This window comes from Panthera onca, chromosome B4 (assembly GCF_046562875.1).
Source record: "Panthera onca isolate mPanOnc1 chromosome B4, mPanOnc1 haplotype 2, whole genome shotgun sequence".
NCBI classification, from domain to species: Eukaryota; Metazoa; Chordata; class Mammalia; order Carnivora; family Felidae; genus Panthera; species Panthera onca.
In genome coordinates this window covers 87,568,399-87,596,206 of record NC_138345.1, presented here as the reverse complement: position 1 = coordinate 87,596,206, position 27,808 = coordinate 87,568,399, and the positions used below count along the sequence as shown (strand labels likewise).

The window sequence follows — 27,808 nt, the reverse complement described above, 5'->3', positions numbered from 1 at the left end:
GACTTAGACATTCTCAACAGCACTCATTTTTCTTTCTTTCTTTTTTTTTTTAATTTTTTAATGTTTATTTATTTTTGAGAGAGAGAGGAAGAGCATGAGCAGGGGAGGGGCAGAGAGAGGAAGAGACACAGAATTTGAAGCAGGCTCCAGGCTCTGAGTTGTCAGCACAGAGCCCGACATGGGGCTCTAACTCACCAGTCTTGAGATCATGACCTGAGTCGAAGTTGGATACTTAACTGACTGAGCCACCCAGGTGCCTCTCTCAACAGCACTCTTAATCCTTGGTGTGCTATTAGGATCCAGATGGACCAATTTCAGTTTCTGAGGATTTTTTTTTTTTTTTTAATAGCTAGAACCATTTGTAAAGATTGATTTTTTCATAACTTTTATTCTTAGACTGCTAAGAAAGAATAAAAGTCATGAAATAATAATCTTTATAAACTGTTATAACTTTGATTTTAAGATGAAGTCTAAAATCCTTAACATTGCCTACTAGGGCTTGCCTGATCTATCTACTCCTACCTACCTATCTGGTCTCAACTGGTACTAATTTTCTTTGTGCTGAGATCTAACTACAAGAACTTTCTTTCAGTTGCTAGATACTCCATTTTTTGCCTTACAGCTCCATCTGCCTAGAATATTCTCCTATTGCTCCCAACATCTATTTAGTTCCTATCATCTTTCAGATACTCTACATGTCACTTTCTCAGGGAATCTTTCCATAAGCCTTTCCCATTTCCTCTCAGTTTAGATTAGGAAAAACAAGATGGCAATATCAGCCTACTAGTTATCAAGACTCTTTATTAAGTTAAAGAAATTACTTTTAATAACAAAATAATTAACATTTGAGCTTTATTCTTGGGCCAGGTGCATACTTCTAAGCACTTTAATATATTGGTTCATTTATTCCTTTACCCAATAATGTAGGTACTATTGTAATTTCATAGGCACACAGAAATAACTTGCCCAAGGTTATAAAGTTAGTGCCAGATCTGTGGGTAAAAAATGTGATCATGGCATAGAGAGAAGCAAAGAGACCAATGAAAACAGCACAAAGAAACAAGAATTGGACTCATGTGTATGTGGAACTATGATATATGCCAAAACATGATTATGAATAGTGGGGAAAGATCTGGTTAAATGTGTGGGGGAAAAAATTAGAGCTCTACCTCACATATGCAGTCTGTTCTACTCTAATGTTTGTTTTGAAAACTTGAAAATGTTAAATGTATTTATATACTAAACATGATTAATATATTTGAGGACAATAGCACAAATTTCAGTATATGTTAAAGCACTACTTTAATACACAAGCAGAGCTGGGACTAGGGTAGGCAGGTAAGATGCCTAGAAACCCTAATAGGAAGCTTCTTCAATTCTGCCCCATAAATGCCTAGATTGCTTTACCATAGTCCTAACACTGACACACACACACAAGGTGATGTAGCAAACCACTCAGCTGCACTGAACGGCTTAGGAATGCACAAAGCACACACACTTCAAACCTTCATGTGTGTTATGAGTCACATTTGCCACATCTGCTGTTAAAACTTCTTGGCAGATTCCAGGGGCACCTGGCTGGCTCAGTTGGAAGAATATGTGACTCTTGATCTCAGGGTCGTGAGTTCTAGCCCCATGTTGGGTGTAGAGATTACTTAAATAAATAAAATTAAAAAACAAAAACAAAAAATCCCACAACTTCTTGGCAGGTTTCAGAAAACTTTCCTTCCAACTCTCCACAATAACTCACAAGCTGCAACCCTTTAAATCCTACTTCCGCAAGTCAACTTCATCATTTTCAAAAGAAAAATGTCATATTTATTATGGTAGTTCTATATTTCTTAACAATTTAACATATGTAAAACTGTGCTATCACTTTTATTATATATATATTTTTAACTTTAACGTTTATTTATTATTGAGAGACAGAGCATGAGCAGGGAATGGGCAGAGAGTGGGGGAGACACAGAATCCAAAGCAGGCTCCAGGCTCTGAGCTGTCAGCACAGAGCCCGTCATGGGGCTTGAACCCACAAACCGTGAGATCATAACCTGAGCTGAAGTCGGACTCTCAACCAACTGAGCCACCCAGGCGCACCTATTATATTTTTTAATGTGTCACTGACAAAAATTTTCTGAGTGCTGTGTCCCAGACCCATTTTTCCCATATGCTGTGTTTTTTATTGCATGATTTTGCATATTACACAGTGATTTTTAGGAACACATGCCGTGTTACAACAGAACTAACTGTACAAAAATAAGTTATAGTTGGATTAAAAATGTAAATGTGAAAGTAAAAGTATAATTTAAAAAAAAAGATAGGAGAAAATCCTCATTACCTTAGAATATAGAAGAGTTAAGACAAAAAGCAAAAAAAGACTGATAAACTTGCCAAGGTTAAAATGAAAAGCTTCAACAACAAAGACACCATTAAGTAAAGAGATAACATACAGACTGGGGAAGATACTTATACTCCACATAACCGACCAAGGATTACAATACATGAAAAAGTCCTTTAAGTTAGTAAATAAAAAAAATTCTTTTAACAGAAAAAGGAAAAAAAAGCAACTCACAGAAGAGAAAGTCATAATGGCCTCTACACATATGAGAAGATACTCAATTTCATCAGCAATGGAAAAAAAAAAGAAACTAACACCGTACCATATCGTTCTGAACCATATCATGAAGCTGGTGAACACAAGCATGTGCACATGTGTCAACAATATTAAGTTGTGGAGAACATGTAGGGTAACAGGAACTTGTATACTGCCACAGGGGAGTAAATTAGAACCTGCTAGTTCCTTCCAACTAGTTTGGATGGTAGTTTGGCAATATCTACTAAAGATGAAGATGTATATACCACACGATCATGTAGTGTCATTACTAAGTTTTACCCTACAGAAACTCTGGCACATATTTACAAAAATACAACTGTAAGAATATATACTGCAGCATAATTTGTCAAGAATGAAAAAGGGGGAAAAAACCTAATATCCACTTTTCATACCAAATATATTACACAAGAATTCTAATGAAAAATACAACTACATGTATTAATAAGGATAAATCTCAAAACTACAATGTTAAACCAAAAAAATAAGACACATGTAATATAACACAAATACATAAAGATAACAGATATGCACACACAGAACTACAGAAAACTTAAAAACATGCCACAAACAGTACATACTATTTAATGATCCATGCATATATTAAAATATATACATAAGATAATTTTAATAATTATAAAACTAAATAAAATATAGAATTTAAAGTAATAACAATAACCTAATTCAGGACAGTGGCTCCCTCTGACAAGGGAGGGAAGGGGATGGGACTAGGGAAACATACACAGGGACATTCAACTGTTTCTGTAATGTTTTACTTACTTGCTTATTTATTTATTTTTAAAGTTTATTTATTTTGAAAGAGAGAGCATGTGCATCAACAAGTGGGGGAGGAGTAGAGAGAATCCCAGGCAGGCTCTGCACTGAGGGTGCAGAGCTCAATGCGGGGCTCGACCTCACAAAAGAAGCTGAAGTCAGATGCTTAACCAACTGAGCCACCTGAGGTTTTATTTTTTTAAACTAAGAGATGTGTACACAAGTGTTTTGTTATATTTTCCTTTATACTCTTCTGTCTTCCTGAAATAGGACATTAAACATGGCTAATATTTTCTATTTAAGATAGAATAACAGTTTATATATACGGTATACATATACACACACAAAAATGGAGTCAAATGTATAGACTGAATAATTTTGAGGTCAAAACTGGTAAGAGTTAAGTGACAGTCAATAAATGAAAAGACATTTCCACCATAAAAATAAGAAAATTATAAATACAACTTAGGTTTTTTTTAAAAATTGGGATAGAAATATGTACAACAAAATGTATAAAATGCAGTTTGTTTTAGTATTTATTTTTGAAATTGTAGGTTTATGTTATCTCTTATACTAATCTCATATCTTATATGATCTTTTCCAAATAGATAAATTCACATTTGAATTTTAATAAAAAGTTTACATAAGTTTTGGAGAATTTTCTTTGGAAAAAGCATGATTTACTTGATTATTTCTAAATTTATCAAATTATGCTTCTGACACATATTAATGTATTCATTCTCAAGAAATTATTTCCTTTGGTAACTAAAGCAACCAGTAAGTAAGCCAGAAAAGTAGAATATTTTTCTACTTTGAGATATTGGGTGATATCTCAAAAGAAAAGAAAAGCACATAAAATATAGAAAGTACAGATTATAACCCTTGATATCTGGGAAGATGATATAAGCAAAACAATCAAAAATCCCAAAATTGACACATATACTGATTTTAAGCTGGTTTAAGTTTTAGTACGAAGTATTACTTTATAGATTTGCAACCATCTAAAATTCATCTAAATACCAATCTGCAAATATCCAGAGAGTCCAAAGTGTAGAAGGGTAATAATAAATTGCTTTGTGATGAATGCACTAATTTAAGTTTCTTGCACAACAGACTCTATATCTTATAGATGAGACCAAAGGTGAAATCTATAGAGTTCTTTTTTAATAATCTGAAGACATCTGGCTGTGCTCCCATATAAAATGCCATGAGGAACATGCACCAAAATATGATCAAAATCACTTTATTTATGATCGAGGCCTCTGGCTGTAGCTTAATCACTACCATTTCCCTCTGTTTCAGTGGGTTACAAGGAACTTCATGAGTGTCTCACCCTTGCACTACCCATGATTCTCCACACTAGTACGCTAATATGAAAATATTTTTATCATTATGTTAATATTACCTGGGTTCAAAAACTAGTAAAGAAAATCTCGTGGAGATTAAAGATCTATGGTCTTCAGTCTCTCAAATCCTTCAGAGATAACCCACAATCCTCCAGCATATCTTCAGATAGCCTTCTCTATTTCCAAAAATTTCAACTTTGCCAGTCTAACTCTCTCATCCATTAGGCTGAACAGACAATCTTGCTTCCCTACTTTCTGAGGAAGTTAGATGCCTCTACTTTCTGTCCAACTCTCTTGCTTCACATCTTTATTCTTATCTGATTCTGTTACAGTTTGGTGAAGGATGTAACCCTCTTTAAATCCAAGGTAATTATTTTTGATCCTAAGCTTTGGATTTAATTTCCTTCTGCCTTGTTGGAGACTTACCCCATTAAGAACCCCTACTCTCGTTTCTCCTTGTATCTTACCTTTTTTTTCCCACTCAGCATGTAAAAAGGGCCAATTCTTTCACCCTTTTCCCCCACATCACCTCCCAACTTTTACACTCATTTCCTTCTGTATCTACTTCCATTCTTCTGATTTGTCCTTGCAATCAAGCTTAAGTTTCTACTCCTCAATCCTCACTTACTCTTCACCCTTGTACAAGAAGTCTTCCTACCCCCAAAGAGCCCTCAAAAAGTTTCTTACAAATTCAAAGGATTCATAGTATTATGTACCTTATCAAGCCTTTCTAAAGTTAAACTATGTGAGGGGCACCCAGGTGGCTCAGTCAGTTAAGCTTCTGACTTTGGCTAAGGTCATGATCTCACGATTTGTGAGTTCGAGCCCTACGTTGGGCTCTGTGCTGACAGCTTAGAGTCTGGAGCCTGCTTTGGATTCTGTCTCGCCTTCTCAAAAATAAGCAAAAAAAATTTTAAGTTAAACTATGTGATACTACCTTTTGTTTTTTGCAACTTTCGCTTCCTCTGCTCAAATGTTACTACTTCACAGAGTTGCTAATTTCTTCTTCACTCACTGTTCATACTCTCCAATGATATTGTACTTCATACCAATGATTCCAAAATCTGCATCCCAGGGCCAGTCCTCACATCCTTAAGTCATATTTCCAATTCCTACTAGTCCATGTCAACTTGGTTTTTTCATACATTTCAACCTCCAGTCATTAATCATTTTCACACCTTCACGTTTACTCCTTCACTAAGGGTCCTTTAATAAATGTCATCAATAATTTAATTTCCCAAGCCAGAAACCAGAATACTACCCTGTATTCCTCCTTTCCTTACCCTATAACATCTAGTAACCAAGTAACTTCAGAAAAGTACCTTATTTCTGTACCTCCCCTCCCCTATCATTTTTGAGTGGCACAGATTATTGCAATAGCTGCCCAACTTGTCTTTCCACTTTAAGTTTACTGCTTCCAATTTCCCTTCCATTCTGCTGCCACAGACATTTTAAAGACACAAATATGATCACGTTGCTCATTGCTTAAATCAGAATTCTACCACATAACAAAATATAAAAGCCTTATATTTATAAAAAGTTTTGTATAAAGTGCTTTCATGTTAATTAGTTTATAGTTAAAGTAACCTTTCCTTTCTTTTTTTATTTAGTTGATGGGGAAACCAAAGATCAGAAAATGTGACTTACTAATGAAATACAACTCTACTTGCATACATGAGTAATGCAAGTCCTATTTTTTTTTTTAATTTTTTCTTTTTAACGTTTATTTATTTTTGAGACAGAGCATGAATGGGGGAGGGTCAGAGAGAGAGGGAGACAAAGAATCTGAAACAGGCTCCAGGCTCTGAGCTGTCAGCACAGAGCCCCACGCGGGGTTCGAATCACATACCGCGAGATCGTGACCTGAGCCGAAGTCGTACGCTTAACCGACTGAGCCACCCAGGCGCCCCAAGGCCTGTTTTTCATTAAGCACTCTAGTTTTCAAACTCTAAAGTTCAATGCTTTTTTTTAATACATTAAACTTGATTACAAGTCCCATTTAATAAAGACCTAAAGATGTAATAGATGCTTAGTAAAACCACGTACCATTCCCCTCTTTATGAAACAGTAAGCGTTCTCCTAAAAACAGAAATAGTAGAGGGACATCATAATGTTATTACCAAGCTATAAATAAAAAGTGAAATACTTATTCAAAAGGCATAGTTTAACAACTATTAGCCATTTTACGTATGAAGAAAATAAGTATTTTCAAAGTGCGACATCTTTGGTAAATGTTAGATCTTTGCCTATCAAGAATTTAGTAGAAAAAGCCTGAGTGTTCACACTACGCCTATATGAGAGTCACACTTTCATGTCAATTAAGGCTACACAAAAAGTGAACACCATCTTTCTTTTAGGAGGTTTTCCAGAATGGTAGGTGAATACTAAATCATGGGTGAATTTTTTTTTTCACATCTAATCTCAATTTGTTTTCATGCTTAGTTTTGCTTACAAATTTTCCTACCTCCCGAAATCAGACTGGAATATATATAATTTCTAAATTTAGAACAGAGAAAGAACTAGGCTATAGAGGGTATTATGTTAGGTGAAATAAGTCAGACTAAGAAAGACAAATACGGTATGATGTCACTTACATGTGGAATCTAAAAAACAAAACATGAATTAAAAAACAAACAAAATGCAGAATCAGACATATAAATTCAGAGAATAAAGTGATGGTTGCCAGAGGGAAGTACTAAGATTAATTCTCTCGTTTAATGACATACTATTGATAATATCTGGAGGTTGTATGATGAGGAAAATGGGTGAAGGTAAGTGGGAGATACAGGCTTCCAGTTATGGAATAAATAAATCCTGGGAATAAAAGGTACAGCAGAGGGAATATAGTCAATAACATCACAATAGTGTTGTATGGTGACAGATGTTAGCCACACTTGTGGTAAGCAGAGCATCATGTACAGAGTTGTCAACCATACTCGAAAGAAAAAGGACTAGGCCAAAGTCTTTGCTGTGAGATCTTAAAGAGGTTAGTGCTAAAACCTTTAGATTGTTCAACTTAGAAATGGCAATTCATTTATTCACTCAATAAATACTGAAGGTCTACTACATATATACTATTCAATATTGAATAGACAGCTAGCAAAATAGCCAAGGTCCCTATATTCACAGAATTCAGAGTCCAGTGGAGGACACTAATTAAGTAATTAACATATGTAGTAAAATACTATAAGTGCTGTGAAGGGAAAGTACTGGAAATTATGAAAATATATAAGGGCTCCCTATTCAGATCAAAGGAAAGCCTCTTTGAAAAAGTAACATTTTAGCATATGGATAGAAGTTATTTCAGAAAGAGTAAGAAAAAAAGCTATCTAGACAAGAGGAACAGCATGTGCTAGGACCAGAACTTTGGGAGTCTGGTATGTTGGAGGAACTGACTAAATGATATTGGAGTTTATAAGGGGGTGGGGGGGTGGGGAGAGAAATGCTAGTCAAGGCTAGAGATGTAGAATGGACTCAGACTGTACAATGCCTTTAGGGTAATAATAAGGATTTTATCCTAAGTGTAACAGAAAACCGCTGTAAGATTTTTAGCAGGGAAAAGACATGATCTGATTTACATTTCATGAAGACCACTGGAAATACCTCACAAGATTACTGGCAGAATCAAATACAAATCAAATCTTTAGTGAGTAAAAAACTTACATAAAGCTATAAGTACTTCAAAAAGGTCTATATTATATCGTGCTAAATATCTGAATGCGTCAAGAAAAACAAATTGTATTGTGGTCTGGACGGAATAAGTTTCAATGGCTCCAAAGTAGCTGGGTCAGTTTTAGGACCCAAAATAAAGTTAATTTTAAGACAGTCGTCAAATGCTGAAAACCTACTATAAGAACTAAAAAGGCCAAGTTTCTTTCTTCTTCTTCTTATTTCTTTTTTTGGTGGTGGCAGGGTAAAGATAGAATTCTATAAGTTGTTTAGTGTTTTTATGCACGCTGGAAGCAAATTTAAGGAAAGATATATAGGGGCCAATAAATGAGAAATAGTTTTAGACACAAAGAAGTTTAAAAGCAGTATGGGGCAATGAGGGAATCTCAGTAGCTGCATTTAGAAAATCATAGAGCTAATGAATGCATAGTTCTTTCTTTTCTTTTCTCCATTAGTATGTTTATACTTACAACTTTTAGATAAGCAGTTCCTCTTTGTCTAATACTGACATAAATATGTCATTTATTTTCTAAAAAAACCACCTTTTTCTCTGCAACGTATACATAAAATAGTAATTCTTTTATCACTTAGAAAATACACAAATATTTCAGCCTAATTCAACGTAGCACACAATTTCAGAAAAAAACATGTATAACTATTTATGCACAATTAGCAGAATAAACAATTCTCGATGCTAATTCACTCTAAGATTCATTCTCTAACTTAATGATATACTATTTAGATTACATTTACATAGCAAAAACATAAAACCATTTTTAAGACTAAAGGAGGTATCGATAATATCTAGCATTTTAAGCCATTATAAACCAGATAATATACAGGCTTTTAAAAAAAGTACCAAACTATAACTCAGGATTTCATTGTTTCAGTTAAACTTAACCAAAGAAAGCTATGAAGTCCTTTCAAATAAAACAATGGCTTGATTAATCTCTTTATATCTTCATTTTAAATTTCAAGCATTTCCAACTGATTTTCTGCTTTGCACATTAAATTCATCAGTTAGCAAGAACTAATTTTTATGACCTCTTTTTACATCTAAACTAAGATTAAAAAAGGAACTCAGGAAAGAGGCCAAGTAAAATTGTGAAAGTGAAAAGAAAACCCAGAGAATGGAAGAAAATTTTGCAAATCATTTCTCTAATGAGGGATTTGTATCTATAATACATAAATTCTCAAAACTCAGTAATACAAACAATCTAATTTAAAAATGGGCAAAGGATCTAGATAAACATTTTGCCAAAGAAGGTATACAAATGGTCAATATCCATATGAAAAGATGTGCAAAATCATTAATCATTAGGAAAATGCAAATCAAAACTACAATGAGATACCACTTTATATCCACTAAGATGGCTGTAATCAAAAAAAGACATTAACAAGTGCTGACAATGATGTGGAAAAATTGGAACCCTCATATACTGCTGATGGCAATGTAAAATGCGGCATCCACTTTGGAAAAGAGCCTGTCAGTTCCTCAAAAATTAAACATAGACACCCAGCAATTCCACTTCTAGGTCTATACTCAAGAGAAATCAGTTATATCTACCCAAAAACTTGCACATGAATGTTCACAGCAGGACTACTCATAAGAGTCAAAAATATGAACAACTCAAATTTCATCAACTGATGAAGGAATAAGTTCAATGTGGTATATTATCTATACAGTGAAATACTATTCAGTAATAAAAGGAAATGAAGTACTAATACTTCACGGAAGAAGCCAGACACAAATATCATGTATATGATTCCAAAATATCCAAAATAGGCAAATCTATAGAACAAAAAGCACATTAGTAGCTGCCTAGAGCAGGGGGATTTGAGGAGAAATGGGGGGGGGGGGGCGCAGGGAAGAAGGGAGCTGCTAACAGTTACGGAGGATTTGGGGAGGGGTGATATTCCAACACTAATTAAGGTAATGGTTGCACAATTCTATGAGAATACTGAAACCCAGTAAAATGTAAGTTTTAAGTGGGCAAACTGTATGATATGTGAATTACATCACAATAAAGCTGTTATTTACTATTAAAAAACGTTTTTAATTTTTTTTTTTTTGAGAAAGAGAGAGCGCAAGTGGTGGAGGGGCTGAGAGAGAGGGAGACACAGAACTGGAAGCATGCTCCAGGTTCTGAGCTGCCAGGAGAGAGCCCGACATGGGCTTGAACTCACGAACCACGAGATCATGACCAGAGCCAAAGTTGGATGCTCAATGGACTGAGCCAACAAGGCACCCTTTTCTTTCTTTTCTTTCTCTTTTTCTTTCTTTCTTTCTTTCTTTCTTTCTTTCTTTCTTTCTTTCTAAGAGTGGAAGGGTCATATATGTGGATAGGATTATTAGGGATGATTCTACAGAAATTGGTGTTGAGCTAGGTTTTGAAGAAAGTCAATGTCAAGAATTAGTAAAATGTACTTGAAACAATATGAATGATGTGTAAAGCCCTATGATGCAGAAATCAGTAAGTAATTTGCAGGAAATGGGAAACACCATCAGTACCAAAGCAGAGCTATATAAGTTAGAAATGAGACTGCTAAGAGACTAGAAAGCTAAACCAAGGAGAGAGCCACAGAATATCCTACAGGTTCCTCAGATGGAAAACAGATGAAAGTGCTATTTTGATATGATAAAGCTATCACTTCCTGATTTTAAAACTTGAAAGTATTCTTCTTTCAAAAAGCTGCTTCCATAATATGAGTATATGGCTCAGTTTTAAATGAGCATCATGCACTCAGTTTAAAATATGGGCTTTCGAGTTGACTATCTAGCTTGGGAATCTTTGCTCTACCACTGATCCAAGTGTGACTGTGTACATAGAACTCTGTACCTCAGTTTCTCTATCTGCAAAATGAGAACAGGTATAAAGCTTTTAACACGGTAAATGAGTGATAATTTTTGTAACCATCACCATAACTATATGATACATGTAACTATTCAGCTGTACTTCTCCAGAGAATTAAGCTTCTACAGCTTGAAACCCATTCAAATTTATGAATATAAATTTTCCATCTATATCAAACATAAATCTCCTGTGATTAAACGGTTAAACTTGGTCAAGCTTTTTAAACATAAATAATATAAAACAACCCAAATTTTCATATTTCTTTTACTATGATCATTTCACCCTCATCATTTTTAATCTTTTTTTTGTAACATTTTACTCAAGGAACTTCATGCTCTTTTGACTCGGGTAATTAATTTGGTCTTTAATGCTCCAGGTTTTGATTTAACTGGCTCTCTAAAATTTAGAATAGCCTGAGCCACTCTTGGACTTGCTTGTGAAAGTCTTTGACTTCTTTCACGAAGGAGGTCCTTTCTATGGCTGCTTCTGCTACATGATTTTTCCTAACAGTAAGGAATTATCACATTACTATTTGGGTCTTCTCAAAACTAAAAGGAGAGAAGGGACAGCTAGCTCTCCTCCTCAGGGAGAAGAAAAGGTAGTCATTACCCTCCTTTTCAGGGAGGAGGGCTATAAAGAAACCATGCAGAATCTTACTGACGGAGGTAGTAAAGAGTGTTGTAGGAATAACCAAATACAGGTTAATCATACAGAGGTTTTCTGCCTCCTATTAAAATCTCACCTTCTTTTCTTCTTTTTGAGGAGTTATTCTTCATTAGGCCTTCAGATATGTCATTTAAACTGTATCCAAAACTGAGGTTACTTACTACCAGTCTTATTCTATGTTTCTTTAGTAGTGACTTCTGTGTAAACTGGATGATAAAACTGAAAGGAGCTCCTTCCTTTCCCTTGTTTAAAGAATAGATGGGAAAAGAGGGTGGAGAGATGACTTCGATGGAAAAAATATAAGATATAGAGTATGAATTGCAGTGGAAACTAGGGAAATGAAAATAAAAGGCACAAACTGAACTGAGTCAAGAAGAAAAACAACTGTTTTAGTAACTGTTGAAAAACTCTATAAAGGAGCTAAGGGGAATAATGATTTAATGAAATACTATTTGCAATATATTTGAGTAGTGACAGCATGAGGACGTTTCTAATACTAAAGAGATACTGATAATACCTAGTATTTTAAATCATTATAAACCAGGTATTTAAAGCAGCTCTGAACTCTTCAAAGCATCTATAAAACGAGGTAAATAAGAAAACTTACTCTAAGTATAAAGCATGTACAACAGTGAACGACACAGTGTTAGCATTCAATAAATGTTTGCTAGTGGTGGCATTACCACCTGTGAACCACATGCAAATCAATTGGTTTCTCTGAGCTCAGTTTCCTTACCTATAAGAAAGGAATATAAATACATACTTGATCCTTATTTTAAGGACTAAATCAGATAATGCAAGTAAACACCTTCATTGGTTGCTCTTAACCTTCCCATTATCTCCTTGTTAATATGTCTGATGGCTTCAATTCACTTTTATCAATAATCATGGCTTATTAATGAAGTGATTCTCAAAGTGAGGAATAGAAAAGTGACATTAAACTCATATAATAAAATGGATATATCTAATGACTAATATGGCAAAACTGATTGTTCTCTTTGCAGTAATGCTACTTGAACCATCAGTTTTCAGGAAGATGTTAAAGAGGTATCAATATTTTCACTGTCTTAATTCAAAAGTCTTTTGACTTTGAAAATTCATGAAGAGTTGTTTTTGAAAAACAAAATCACTTGGTAAACATGGAACATAAAATACCAAACTTTCATATTTGCATTTCTGGGCTGGGCTCTTCCTATGGATTCATAGTCCAAAAAGGGATCCTTATGTGTTTGTGGTTTACTATAAGCCAACACTTTTAAAATACAGACAAGGTAACTAAAACAAAAATATCCTACAAGTTCTTCCTGTCTGCTTGATGTGTTATTTCTGTAAAACTGTATGAGAAGGAGCCATACAGCCTCTAATAAAATGTTACAATTACTGATAAACAATTTAAATTCAAAGTTTCAACAGTAAATCATCTCAATTTCTTTATTTTAAATAAACTTCTGGATCAAAATAACATTTATTCTACATACTGAGTTAATCACCCATTAAACTTTAAATGAATTAAATTTTCAATTTCCAGGAGAAAGACATTACGATTTTTCTAAATACTACATCATATCTAAACTGAACAGTCGGAAAAGACAAGTTGGCAATAAAATGGTAGAATTCTGCTACTAAATATAAAATAGATTCCATTTAAAAAGAAAACATGTCCATTTTTTTTTTTTTTGCCTTTTTAAAGTGGGACATTTTAAAATGCATCTTCAAAATAAGAGGCAGTATAGTACAGTGATTTTAGGGCCTGAGTTAAAGCCCCAGACCACTTGGGTTCAAATCCCAAACTGAAAGGTATTATGCTGAATGAAATAAGTCAGCCAGAGAAGGACAGATGTCATATGCTTTTACTCATATGTGGATCTTGAGAACTTTAACAAAAGACCATGGGGGAAAGGAAAGGGGAAAAAATAGTTACAAACAGAGAGGGAGGGAGGCAAACCACAAGAGACTCTTAAATACAGAGAACAAACAGGGTGGATGGGGGTGGGGGAGAGGGAAAGTGGGTGATGGGCACTGAGGTGGGCACTTGTTGGGATGAGCACTGGGTGTTGTATATAAGCCAATTTGACAATAAATTATATTTAAAAAAACAAACAAAAAAACAAATCCCAAATATATCTCTGTGTGAATACTCTGAGCCTAAGATTCCTACAGCACTTTCACATTCTAGTGCCCTAGAATTGTAGCAGAGTAAACAAGTTAACATATGTAAGTACTTAAAACAGTACCTAGCAGGTGGTTTTTAAATGTAATATTAGGGGCACCTGGGTAGCTCAATCACAGTTAAGCAACTGACTGCAGCTCTGGTCATGATCTCACAGTTAGTGGGTTTGAGCCCTGTGTTGGGATCTGTGCGGACAGCTCAGAGCCTGGAGTCTGTTTCTGGTTCTCTCTGCCCCTCCCCCCACTCGTGCTCTGTCTCTTTCAAAAATAAACATTAAAAATTTTTTTTAAAAATGTAATATTATACATCGTGGCCTGACACTAATTTCTTATTATACTTATGTACAAGCAAGATTAATACTTGTCACAAAACTATTTTGTAAAAAGAACATTTAATATTTTACATGTGCTAATGGGGCAAAAAGGATAGGATTTGGGGGGAAAAGCCTAAATGTCACTAAACAGATAAATGAAATCACTGACTAAAAAGCTCCGGATCTTCCTGGCAAATAAGGTACATTAATTTTGGACTAATAACTTAGAAATGATTTAAAAACTTATAAGAAGGCTTAAATTAGGAAAAATTCCCTTTCTGGATTTTAAGCAACCAAAATGTAAAAAATATGCTTTAATAATGTCACTATTTCTGCCCTTATTTTCACCAATTTACCAACACTAAAAAAACAGTTTTGCTTTCTGGTTTCATTTCCTGAAAATGATGTGACATGTACCCTAATTTAGTGGTTAACACTTTGGCACAACTAAAATTAACATTTACAGTAATAGTAATGAAAAGAAATTTTTAGTAAGCATTTAGTAAACAATCTGGAGGTTACACTGATTAATAGTGCTCTTCTACATTATAAACTGATTTGTCATTTTAAGGTATTTTCTGTCAGTGTCAAAGTTTCACAAACATAAGAGACCATATAAAATAAAGCCTCAAAAATTTCTAAGTAAAAAGAGTAGGAATGCAAGGAAAACTCTAAAACTGAATGTCTCCTAATGTGAAAACCTTGATCTGATGGGCCACTCCTTGCCAGCGTATTTAAACAAAAATATCATACATATCATGTGCAATGACTCCAAATACAAATTAAAGTTACTCTCTGAAGTATCTTAAACCTACTATAGTTCTTAGGGTGTATACAAGAGTGACACACAGGGACACCTGGGTGGCTCAGCTGGTGACTCCTAATTTAGGCTCAGGTCATGATCCCAGTGTCCTGGGATCAAGCCCTGAGTCAGGCCCCATGCCTGCTAAAGGTTCTCTATCTCCCCCTCCTACCCTCTCTCCCCTGGCTTGCCCACGCTCTCTCTCATTAAAGTAAAATAAGAAAAATTAATTAAAAAAATGACGCAAAATTTATATTTGTAAGTTAGCTATGCATTACCATAGACTGTACATAAAAGTTAAAATCACACATAAAAATTAGTGAATACGACTGGTAGAGAAATAAAATTTCATAAAAATGGGGAAATAATGCGATGATTTTGATATGTAGTTATCTGTTTATTTACTTATATCTCCAAAGAGAGTAGTCCATACCCCACAAATTGTCTTAGTAAGTCATTTAACTACCTATCCCCCTTGAATAGGTTCCTTTATCCCTAATATACTTAACATGTAACATACTTTAAACAAAATTTCCTCTTCTCTCCATGTCATGAGAAGCCACCAAGTATCTGAAGATTATCTTTCATTCAATCTAAACTAAACAATTTTAGTTTCTTTATCCTTAGTTCTATAGTTATTAAATTCTAACCTTGTTCATGGTTTTCTGAATACCTCCTTTGAGCTAAAATACAGATTAAGAAATAGCATTATAAGACTACTTCTTTACTCCTTCTGATGCAGATCAGTGTCACTTTTATACCTCACTTTTTTAAGAGGTATAATTCTGCATCAATTTTGAGTTGTCACTATAAAATCTAGTATCAAAGTTATAGAATTTGTTCTTCCTCATCTCAGACTTGTGCAACTTATTTTCATCTATAGAAAGTCAGTCTGCAGATTAAAAAAATCATTCACTATTTACAAATAAACAGAAACTCTAGTTTTCAAGCAGAATCAAATCTGTACCCATGCTTAAGTGTTAGTTACCGAGCAGACTACTATGAAACCCGTCCTTATCCAAAAGTGCTCACAAACTACTTAATGAAATTTATTCATTTTAATTCCCTTGACCATAACATCAAACATTAGTATTAAACTTTTAAGAATAAACTTATGGTAAATCTTCCATTTTTTCTCATTAACCCAGTTTTTCCAAGATGGTTCCACACATATATGAAGACAACGTTCCATCTATATATAATCCATCTCAGTTATAAAATACCAGACTGGATTTGCCCCAATAAGCAAAAATGACTAATCCAAAGATCTTTTAAAAAGACATTAAAAAGAAATAACTTTTTAACAAGTTAAAAATAAGTTTGAAAGAGTCCCAAAAACATGAGCCCAAGTAACAACTAAATTATTAAATATCTTTACCAGTTCTGTAATTATGTGTACATAATCAAATTTGTACTTACCAAATTATTCTCCTTGAAGCTCTGAATCAAACTGAATCTAAACTATTTCCTTTTTTGACAGGTTTCACCTAATTGCAAATTAACTGCCTTACATATAAACCAAACTGGTTTTTGCAAATCCCCAGTACTATCCTGTTCCTGCATTCTTTTTCCCCTTAACTAAGGAGGGTAATGAATTTGAGAATAAATTTTTTCACATTCTGCTGTTACCTAAAAATACAGGCATCAGTTTCCTTTTCTTTAAAATGAAAGCTTTGAAAAGACGCAAATTTTGGACTTCCCATATTCTTTTAGATCTTTAAAATGTTTTATAATAACTTTGCCAAAAAGCAAAAATACTTTTATTTGAGAAACATTAAACTTTAAAAAGTTTAACGCCCACAATACACATACTGTTCCTATCACCCTATGGTGTCAACACCACCAATTATTACTCAGTATACCAAAAACACACATTAAAGAGAAGTAATAGCCACATGAATAAGAGGCACATTTAAATTTTAGATTTCTATTTCATGGAAGTCCACATTTATCTTCCTATGAGGTGGTAATAGGCTAGGTGAATCAAGAATTTTTAAGCGTAGGAAGCAAGAATTACCTTCAATAATCCACAGACTAAGGTAAACTTGTGTCTCAGGAAATACCCAATTTCCACACAAGAATAAACATGTTACAAGCACTCCAATATGAACAATAATGACGATTAAATCATCCAAAGAGCGTATTTTCTGTTGTACTGCAACAAGTGTATGTTTACACCCTCAGGGATTTTTATCATATAAGCACAGAATGTAGCCTCACAAAGTAGGAAAACAGTACCAAGACTTAGATCAAAGTACTAACATTCAAGTCCCAAGACTGCCATCTACTAGCTTAACTTGAAAATGTCCTAATACTACAGCATTTTATTAGAAGTAAATGGCGGTGACAAGAAAGTAACTAAAATTTAATGCTATCGCATAAACAGATAATATTTCAGAGCATTTCATTGAATCAGGACAAAAACCCCATAATGACATTATTATTGCCCATTTTTCATAGATGAAGATACTGAGGTACAACGATTTAAATTAACTTTCCTCAAAGTCACACCGCAGGTTAAGTGGTGAAAACAGTGACCTAACTAGGTCTAAATCGTATGTTCCTTCCAATAAGTCATAGAGGAGGTGAAAAAACACTCTAAATTATATACCAGCGATATGGTGACAATGGGACACGAAAATAATGGTTACCACTGTGAAGGGGAACATCATCCTTCTTAATAAACAGAGCACTTGCTCTTCACGCTACACATTCCCGTATCTAAGTGATTCTGAACGCCGCTTGCAATGGCCGACAAGTATTAGAATGTATACACACTTCCTTCAGTTGTTTTAAGGATATCCTTTGGGATTTCCTAAGTCTGACTATTAGCAAGCGACTTAAGCCTCAAGTGGACTTATCTACTTTTTGCAGGCCTGCGTTATCCTTCAAACGAGGAGAGGGCTGCGCTTCTAAGAGAAATGCTGCCGGTTTCTACCAAGCCTCCCCGAAAGCACAAGACCACGTGGTACTCCTCATTAGCCTAAGGATCTGTACTCCTATCCCTCCTTTTGACAAGGACCTGGAAACTAGGGTTTCTTTCTCTTAAGTGGCGCCCTGACACATGCCACCTGTGTAGTAGGAACCGCAAACATCCTGCAGCCCGCCTCCCGGAAGAATACGAGCAACAGAATAACGAGGAACTTGAATGCCGACAATGCCGGGAAAAGGAAACGACTGGAGGAGGAAAGAGGGTGAGCTCTTGATCAGCCGCGGGACCCGGACCTGTCAAAAATTCGGAGACTTACGCCAAAGGACTGTAACCTATCATTCGGGAAGGCCTGAGGTGGGAGCGGCACTACGGAAGGAAGGAGGACGGAAAGGAAAAGAACTGAGTGAGTCGCCGTCGCCCCTCCTCTCACACCTCTCAGCGCGCCCCGACAAGCCACGAACCCTGGCCCTCATCTCGGGTCCAATCTTTGCCCCAGCATTTCGGGAGCAGCCCAATTCTTGCTGCCCAGCGCGGCGGCCGCCGGACCTACCCGCACCTGTCACTAGCGAAAGACACCGGCCCGCAGTTCCCGCCCAGTTCTCCCCCATCCTCCCGCAACCACGGCCACCTCAACGCCTTTCTCTCACCAGGTGTCCCCTTTCCGGAGAGAGGTTTTGAGCAGCGTCGCGATGTCAGACCGCTGGATGTCCAGATCCGCCGCTCCGCCTTCCGCCATCTTCTTCCACTAGCGGTAGCGGAGGCGGCAGCGACGGCGGCGGCACGCCCCAGAGCATTGTGGGAATGGCGTCCCGCGGCCCCGCCCAGTCGGCAGGTCGAAACCAAAAGAGACGTAATGGGGGGAGGCACCTCGGGACAAGAGTCGGTCCCGGGGGCGGACCGAGTGCGCCGCCGTGGTCTGCTGCCCCCCATCGGCCCCCGCCCGTTCAGCATCTCGTCTTGGCCTCCTGTGGCCCGGGACCGCCAGGTTTTATATCTTCTCTGTGGGACCCTGGGTCCTCTGTCTCTAGAGCGGTGCCACCGCCCCGTCCATCCTCGACTTCTGCCTTTCCCTCCCTCTTTCTCACAGACGGCTAAAAACCCTTATTTGCGCATTCAATCACGCTGGAGGGTGGGGTGGGGCGGGGGGCGTGGGGACGGCTAAGATTCGGCAGGCAGAGAATTTTAACCATTCTGAGACACCAGTCTTTAGGTTGCTAGTCGCAGAACCTAAGCTCGGTGAAGTTTGGCCCAAACAAAGAGCAATCCGAAACCGAACACTTGGCCTCAGTGCCCTTCTTGGACTCCTTCCTGCCCTCCTACTCCTGTTGTAGGTGGAAACCTTTTATAGGCTCTTTGTGACGCCTCCCCAGGCACACCCAGACGCCAAACTGCAGTGAAAAACACGTTCCGATTCCTCGGTGAACAGGGTGTGAAATATGTATCAAATAATGCCAGATACTACAGAGGAAGAAAACGTTCAAGAAAGCCTGTATCTTCGATGTTATAAAGTAACATTTTCTTGACCACACCTTCCCAATGTGTGTATATCTGAAATATATAGTAATAGCTTTAATTATAGCCAATTATGTTACAAATGGGGAAATCGAGTATCAAAAATCAAATGCCAAGGTCACACGGTACGTGGAGAGGTAAGTTCATAACCCAGGTTCCAAGGCCCACGTGCTATCTGTCCACCAGAGCACACTGATTACCTCTTTTTTTGAAATCCCGACCTGAAATATAAACTGAGCTGCACTGGGTTCGTGTGTGTGTGTGTGTGTGTGTGTGTGTGTGTGTGTGTGTGTGTGTATTTTAAACCTCTGAACACCTAGTGGCTAGCATAGTGCTACCTAACATGTAAGAACCACCTAAATATTTGTTTCAAATGAATTGTGGCAAAACTGCTTGAGTGTTTCCAAGCATGAGGTCCAGAAATTTGGCTTTAGGATAATGTAAATGATCTGAAAAGTCTAGAAGATGGATAAGAATTCCTGCATGATCTCCCCTTTCCCATTCTTAATGTCTACCCTAACTCATTTGGTGGGAATGTAATAAAGATGAATGCAGTTATGCTCATAAGAAGTACTGAGCCCTTCTAAATTAACGTAGTGTATACTGGCATTATGATGTGTGTGTATCAGCATTATGATTGCTTATTTTCTTCATAATACTATTTTGCATTATCATGGCATCCTTGATTTGAGAGTCTTCAGACTTTGAAGCTTCCAGTTACTGCTATTTCTTATATTATTTGACTTTCTTTATGAAGGTTAAAAAAAAACTTTCCCTACCCATGAGTACCATCAAAGGGTCACATTTCCCGCCTCCCCGCCAACCCCTAAAAGACAACAAAGTAATTTTCCAAGGGGGAAGCAGCATGATATAGGAATATTGGAGTCATGAATAGGAGTTAAAACCTCACCTCAACCTCTAGCTCCAAAGTACTTAACTTTTCATTTAATCATAAAATTAGGAATAATAATACCTATCTTAAAGGATTTTTATGAAGATTAAATGGAACATTTTTATTGCCTGGGACATAATAGCTAATCAGTAAACACTAATGTTTACCAGTGACAGGATGAATTGTGTAGTATATAAATTATATCTCAATAAAGCTGTTGAAAAAAATTTCACAGACTTCGAAATCAAAACCATGCTATCATGTTATAAACATAGCTTCCATTGATTATTATTTCTATTGTTTATTTATTTTTGAGAGACAGAGACAGCATGAATGGTATTTTATAAACATAGCATAATTGAGAAGTGATGCCTCATGCACACTATTCAGTTTTCTTTCAAAGAAAATGCATATTTGAAATATTGAAGCCTATAACCATGCAGCAAAGTAAAATAATCTTTCCATTTGCACCATGTTCAAGGCAATGAGTTAACTGGAACATACATATGTAAGTTAAATGTTAATTTGAATTATACATCAGATTTATGAGGTCATTTTGTAGCCCTAATTAGTTGCCTTTGGAGGCAGGAAAGAAATAACAATTACAGTATTTTATTTAATAAGCACTTATAGAGTTCCAAGACCAGTTCTAAGCACTTTAAAATATTAACTCATTCCTCATAGCAATCCTGTGACATAGGTATTATTATTATTTCCATTCTGTAGAGAAGGAATTGAGGCAATTGACAGAACTAAAATTTGAAACCAGTCTAGCTCCAAAATCTAGAAGTTTTGGGTAAGTTTTAATTTTTCTACCAATCTTTACAATCTCCCCCCCCCCCCCCCCCGCTTTTTATTGAGAAACAATTGACTTGTATCACTGTGTAAGTTTAAGGAGTATAGCATGATGGTTGACTTACACGTATTGTGAAATGATGATCTTAATTATAGCAGTCAACTTTCTAACACCTCAGTTTACTAATTTATGGAAATTCTGCTTGTTTTACTTATGCTTCTATTTTAAATTATGAAGAGAGATAAGATATTATTCATAAACATTGAATTGGTTAAAGTCCACTTCCTTTCTGAATGAGTAGTAATTGATGAGAAATGTAACTTTCTCTTGAATCATACAGATAAATGAATATAAGCCAGGACTTACATTGCTTATTTGGAATCAGTGTCTTGATGTTTCCCTTAGTCAACTTTGTAAGAGTGTACTATTTGCTTGGTGATTATCATTACATTTTCAGACTCTCTGCACTTTTCTTGTCCACTAAAACCTTAACCTAGGGCTTTGAGAAGGGGAGAGGAGTATGCTGAGAACTTAAGAAATGAGGCTTGATACAAACCAAGTGTACCTTACATAAAGGCAGAGTAGGCTTTGAAATTAGAGATACTGTAGGAAAGGTTCCTTGATCTTCTGAATAATTCCCCTCTCTACTCACTGATGTTTATATGATCCCTTTCAGAGAGTTTCTTATACACGCCGATTAAGAGATAGGACTTCAAATGTAAACCTTTGGGAGAGAGTGAGGTTTAAACCTGAGGTTTCAAGTGAGAACCAGTTTTCAGCCTGGGATGCACCAGAGAAAGAAGAAAAAACACTGTGTTTTTAAATAAAGTGGAATGGAAGAAAATACTGAGAAGTCCAAGACAAGTTTTGCCTACTTCACAGTATTGTTTGGTGCTGGCTACATGAGCCTAAGGAAGAATCTTCCAGAATGAGCACATCCCTGAAGAGAACAGTGATTGATACCTTGCTGTCTTTATTTCTCAAGTCTTACTATCTTTAGTCTTCAATAAGCAGTGTTTCACTTTTTCTTTCTACCTTGTTCTTCCTCTACAGTTATTTCCTCTGATAACTCCCTTTCCCTCCAATTTTATTCACTACTCTAAACCCTTTATTCTTTTCTCTTTTGTAATTTTATAGTTCCCTTCTCCCTTTACTGGCTCTCTAAATAGCTAAAAGGCAGCGGAAAGGCGGGGGAGTAGTGCAAACACCAAAACAGCATGTAGTAAAGTGCTTAATCTGTTAATGATGTGAAACGAGATATGAGTAAAAATTGTTAAGTGCCATTATAGTTTTTAAAACTTAAAAAAAAAAAAGTCTCCTTATTTCAGATAAACGTTAGGTCCTGATAAAGAGAAAGAGAAAGTAGTGAAATGAATACACCGTCTTGTACAAAGGACTAGTATACATGAATTTTGAGTTTGGCTCAGTGCCACTAATTAGCTGGGTAACCCTGGTCAAGTCATTTAATCTCTGTAAACATTAGTTTTCTCATTATAGAATAAGGTGATTAGACTCTTCCAGGACTAAAACTCAAATGCTTTCAAGGGTTAGACTATGTAACTACAAACGGGTGAAGCAAATCTGTTGTAAGATGGTATGAAGTTGTGGGAATTCTAATGAACTGTCTGCTCCAATGAAAGTTATTTAAATTAAAAAAATTAGAAAAAACAAAATTATATCTCCTACCCTAAAAGATCTGGAAAGTCACATTTTAACATCAGCATGAAGTCTAGGAATTTGATTATCTGAGTTGCTGCTTGATATTCTCTTTTTGGAAGCACACACAAAATGCTCTGAAAGCTGACACTACCCTGAAGGTTGATGTCAGTCTACTCCATAGTAGATACTCACTGAATGGTAATAGAACTAAACTGAATGAAATCAATAAACAAATCAGATAGTCTAATCAGTCTAGAATTCTATCATCAACAACAAAAAATCCTTAATACACATAGTACATTCTATGGTTTGTAGGAATTTTTAAATGAAATGTACTTTCATGGTGGGAAACTATTCCAAGAAAGAATTGGGTTATCCTATCCAAGCAAGAGTGATATAGATCGAATCAAGGTTGCTAGTAGGGATAATCTGCCTGTTTTATACTTTGTTATTTATATTTACTGACAGATTTCAAGGTTGATAAAGAACCACTTCATGAAAAAAAAAAAAAAAAGAAACATTAAACAGCCTCTGAGTCCTTTCCCCAACTTCATAATAATGAATGAACTTTAGAAAGCAAAATTATTTTAGACATGCTGATTTTTTTGTCTTAAAAGACAAGTTAAATCACAACAAAATATTGATCTTTATATACTTGATTGTTTTTACTTTATATCAGTTTTGTGCAAGAGTTTAAAAATGTTTTCTTTAATGATTATGGATTTTGGAAGTCTACACATCCAAAGTGAAGGAGATAGTTGTGTAATGATCTACTGATTCTGTAAGTATATAGATTCCAGAGAGATTAACTTTGTTTTCTCCCATGAGAGGACTGAATTATTCAGATTTTCTATTTGGTCAATTCTTCTCTTCATTTTGGCTTAGATAGCAAAAAGATTTAAACTGCTTACAAAGAGTCTTAGAACAATATAATGGCAGGTCTTAAAGAATGCATCTATGTTCCAGGAGTGATGTAAACATTAAATGAGGCATTTTTCATGATGTTGTCTTCCAGGTCTCTAAGCAATAGGGCACTACAGACCCTATTAAGGGTCTGTTAGAAGACCTCAATGAGGAAGATAAAACAAGTCTAGTGATTTTATAAAATATTTACCATTGCTTTTTGTTGCTAGCCAGTATACTTCTGTCTAGGCCCTTTTGAACTATGTCAGTTATGGATTTCTAAAATTATTAGTGGCTGAATGCTACTATATAATATGTTTGACATGATTTCTATAGTATGGAGGAAAGGAAAACTTTTCCTTTTCATGAGATGTGTAGGAAATAGTAATACACCTCCATACACATTTGAACTTAATGTTTATGGAAATGTTTATAGAATAGAGTGGAAAGATTATACATTTTGGAATTGGAAAGACCTATATGTGAATGGCCCACTCTGCCACTTGCTAGTTCTGTAACACTGAAAACTTTAGTTTCCTCATCTGTAAAATGGGAATAATAGACTTATTTCATAGGATTCAGTAAAATGGTAATGAAATCACAAATGTGAAACTTTAAAAAATTTTTTAATGTTTATTTTATTATTTTTGAGCGAGAGAGTGACAGAGTGTGAGTTGGGGAGGGACAAAGAGCAAGAGGGAGACACAGAATCTGAAACAGGATTCAGGCTCTGAGCTGTCAGTACAGAGCCCAACATGGCGCTTAAACTCGGTAACAGCGAGATCATGACCTGAGCCGAAGTCGGGTGCTTAACTGACTGAGCCACCCAGAAGCCCCTTGAATGTGAAACTCTTAATAGTGCTCAGTGTATAGTACCATTTACACATGAAATATTTGTCCCTCTTTGACTGGGACAGTTTGTCTAGTAAGACAAATGTCTAAACAAGTTCATTAAGATCACAAAGCTGCTATGCAATAATTAAAATGATTAGGCAGTTGTGTTAAAATTAATAGTACCCCATATCAAAGAAACCTAATCACTAAAGGGGTAAGAAAGATAATATTAAAATTCCAGCTTTACTCACAGTCTTTTCCGTGAAGGTATTCTGAAGGATAAAACAATGTACTTGGAAGCAATATAACAGAAAAATATTACTATTGTTATGAAGATCTCTAATTACAAAATAGGTACATAACATATCAAAGACATGTGTCACAGTCATCTTACCCATGGACTGACAACACCGAAGGCAGAATAACGGCTCCCCAAAGATGTCAGTGTCCTAATCCCAGAACCTGTGAGTATGTTACCTTACATGACACAAAGGACTTTGCAGATTTGATTTAGGTTAAGGACCTTGAGATGGGAAAATTATCTTCCATTATCCATTATCCATTAATATAATCCCAAGAATCTTTAAAATGGAGAAACTTTCCTGGCTGCAGTCAAAGGTAAATATGACAACAGAGAAATCGCTTTGAAGATAAAATAAAGGGGCCATGAGCTGAGGAATGTGAATGGCTTCTAGAAACGGATGAATTCTCTTCTAAACCCTCCAAAAAGGAACAGTGTTGCCAATGCCTTGATTTCAGTCCTGTGAGACCTGTATTGAACTTGTAACCTATAGAAATATATAAGATTATACATTTATAATGTCTCAAATCACTAAGTTATGGTAATTTGTTATAGTAGTAATAGAAAACTAAAACAGGTAGTAGATCAGCCTACCCTAAGGAAGTTGAGACAAAATCATTTTAGACCCAAAATGACCAATTTGTCTGTCTACTATAGCAGTACACAGATATGTCTTGGATAACAATTATAAGAAATTGGGCTCAATAAGATATATTATCCGAACTGCTAGTTGACAAAAGTATGGAAGACATTTTTAGAGATGAGCTCTAAAACTGATACAATACAGTGAGCACCTGGGTGGCTCACTCAGTTAAGTGGCCCATTTGATTTAGGCTTAGGTCATGATCTCGGGATTCACAAGATTGAGCACCGTGTTGGGCTCTGCCCTGACAGTGGGGAGCCTGCTTGGGATTCTTTCCTTCCTAGCTCTCTTCCCCTCCCCACCCCCTCAAATAAGCATTTAAAAATAATAATAAAACTGATACAATACATAAAATAATAGCCATACCAAAGTCGTCAGCAATTATGAGATTATTTTAACTCTTCAGGTAATGTCACCAAATTCTTAACATCAAATTATAATAAATACCCATCAAAGGTGAGGACCTGGAGCTTATAAATGTGCGGATTACACTTCAACTGGCCAGATATCAGCCAAGGATAGAAAATAGTAGATCCTCAAACAGCTTCTAGACATGTTGCAGTGGAATAATTATTGACTATGCAAAAGAAATGCTATCCAGACTTACTAATAGAGACTGAATCAGTTCAGGGAAGCTAAAGCAGCTGTTAGCCAACTTCATGATTACAATCAGAGGAAATTGAGTCAAGCTGACTTATGAGAAATAGAGCTGTAAGTATATATAGAGCTAGATAGTACTTATGACTACTAGCCAAACTACAAATCAATACATATAGCCAAAAGTTTCCTTCTTTCCTCCCTTCTTTCCTTCCTTCCTTCTTTTCTCCCTCCCTCCTTTCCTTCCCCCTTCCTCCCTTACTTCCTTTCTCCTCTCTCTCCTTCAGTTGCTCCCTCCCTTTCTTTCTGCCTGTGTCCTCAGGCATTTATAAAACCTTATGTGGACAGTGGTTCCCTTGTAAGTACTTACTGAATGAAATGTCTTTGTGGGCAGGTTAAAACTAAGAGTAACCCTCAGCTCTACTGACTACTTAAAGTGGTTGATAGGAAATAGAAGTAGATCAAGGTAAGAAGACAAAAACCTTGCTTTTAGTAGGGCAAGGGCTGAGTGCTTTTAAGTAATGCCCTTTAGACTCTATATCCTGTAACTGCTTTTCAATGGCTCATGTAAATGGCATTGTACCGTGAGTTTTCAGCCTTTTCAGAGAAAAATGAATTTCAAACTTTTTTTTCTTGAAGTAAATTAAAGGAAATTAGAAAATTAAAACTTCAGAACTGTCAGCCTTCTAAAATAATTTCCCCCCAAATGCTTCTACTGTTAAAAAGGTTTGCATTTTCTAGCTTTCTATTTTCATGTTGTGCAAATTAATTCAGAAAACAATAAAATTTTATAGAGATGTGAACACTTTTTCCAAGTTTGAAAGAAGTTTAAAACTATGTTAAAGAGAATAAGTCAGTTTTTAAAAATGCAGAAAGATTCTTCAATGGGAAACTGTAGGAAGGAAATTTTTACCAATGTTGAGTCTATTACATATTTGCTATCATGACATCCAAGAAAATTTATGATAAAATCAATTGAGGAATTTTTTAAGATATTTCCTTAAAAGCTAGAGAAATAGTATTCTCTGATTAAGAATAGACTTGGGCACCCCAAATTAAATTCTAGTGCTCTTTGCCTCAAAAAAGAGAACTCTTAAATTGGGAAGCAGTGTATCTAGCAAGAGAATGCTACTCTTCATCTGAACTTAAAAGGATGATGGAACTCAGTTGGAATTTTCTCTTCCTTTTGGCTGCCTAGAGGTATCACTTATCCAATGGACTGTTAATGGCTGGAGGGTTAAAAAAGGAAATCATCTTAGCCTAAGGTAGTGTTTCTAAGGTAGTGTTTCTAAAAGTGGAATCTCTAGATAAGCTGTATCACAAAGAGTTGAGGTGCATTTTAATATGCGGATTATTCGGCTCAACTCCAGAGCTGAATCAGAATCTCTGGTAGATAAAGTTTAGAATTCTGCATTTTAACAAGTTCACTGGTGATTCTTGTGCCTTCCAAAGTTTGGGAAGCATTAGTCTAAGGAGATAAGTTGGCTTCTTCAATTAATTTTGCCCAGATTCAGGCAATGGCCTGTGACAAGA

The 27,808-nt window shown here is 35.9% G+C and overlaps 1 protein-coding gene across 5 annotated transcripts in view; it reads right to left on the bottom strand.

The window, feature by feature from the left end:
* Nucleotides 1-19,255, bottom strand: part of USP15 (ubiquitin specific peptidase 15) — a 120,472-nt gene extending 101,217 nt beyond the window's left edge. For 2 of the 5 annotated variants that reach the window (XM_060657080.3, XM_060657082.3), the window contains exon 1: nt 18,786-19,244. In XM_060657080.3, coding sequence (XP_060513063.1) covers nt 18,786-18,874 — 89 coding nt within the window. In that variant the 5' untranslated portion in view covers nt 18,875-19,244. Of the gene's footprint in view, nt 1-18,785 lie in introns of all 5 variants that reach the window. The other 3 variants (XR_009617191.3, XM_060657086.2, XM_078449742.2) reach the window with 3 other exon arrangements.
* Between the last annotated feature and the right edge of the window lie 8,553 nt (nt 19,256-27,808).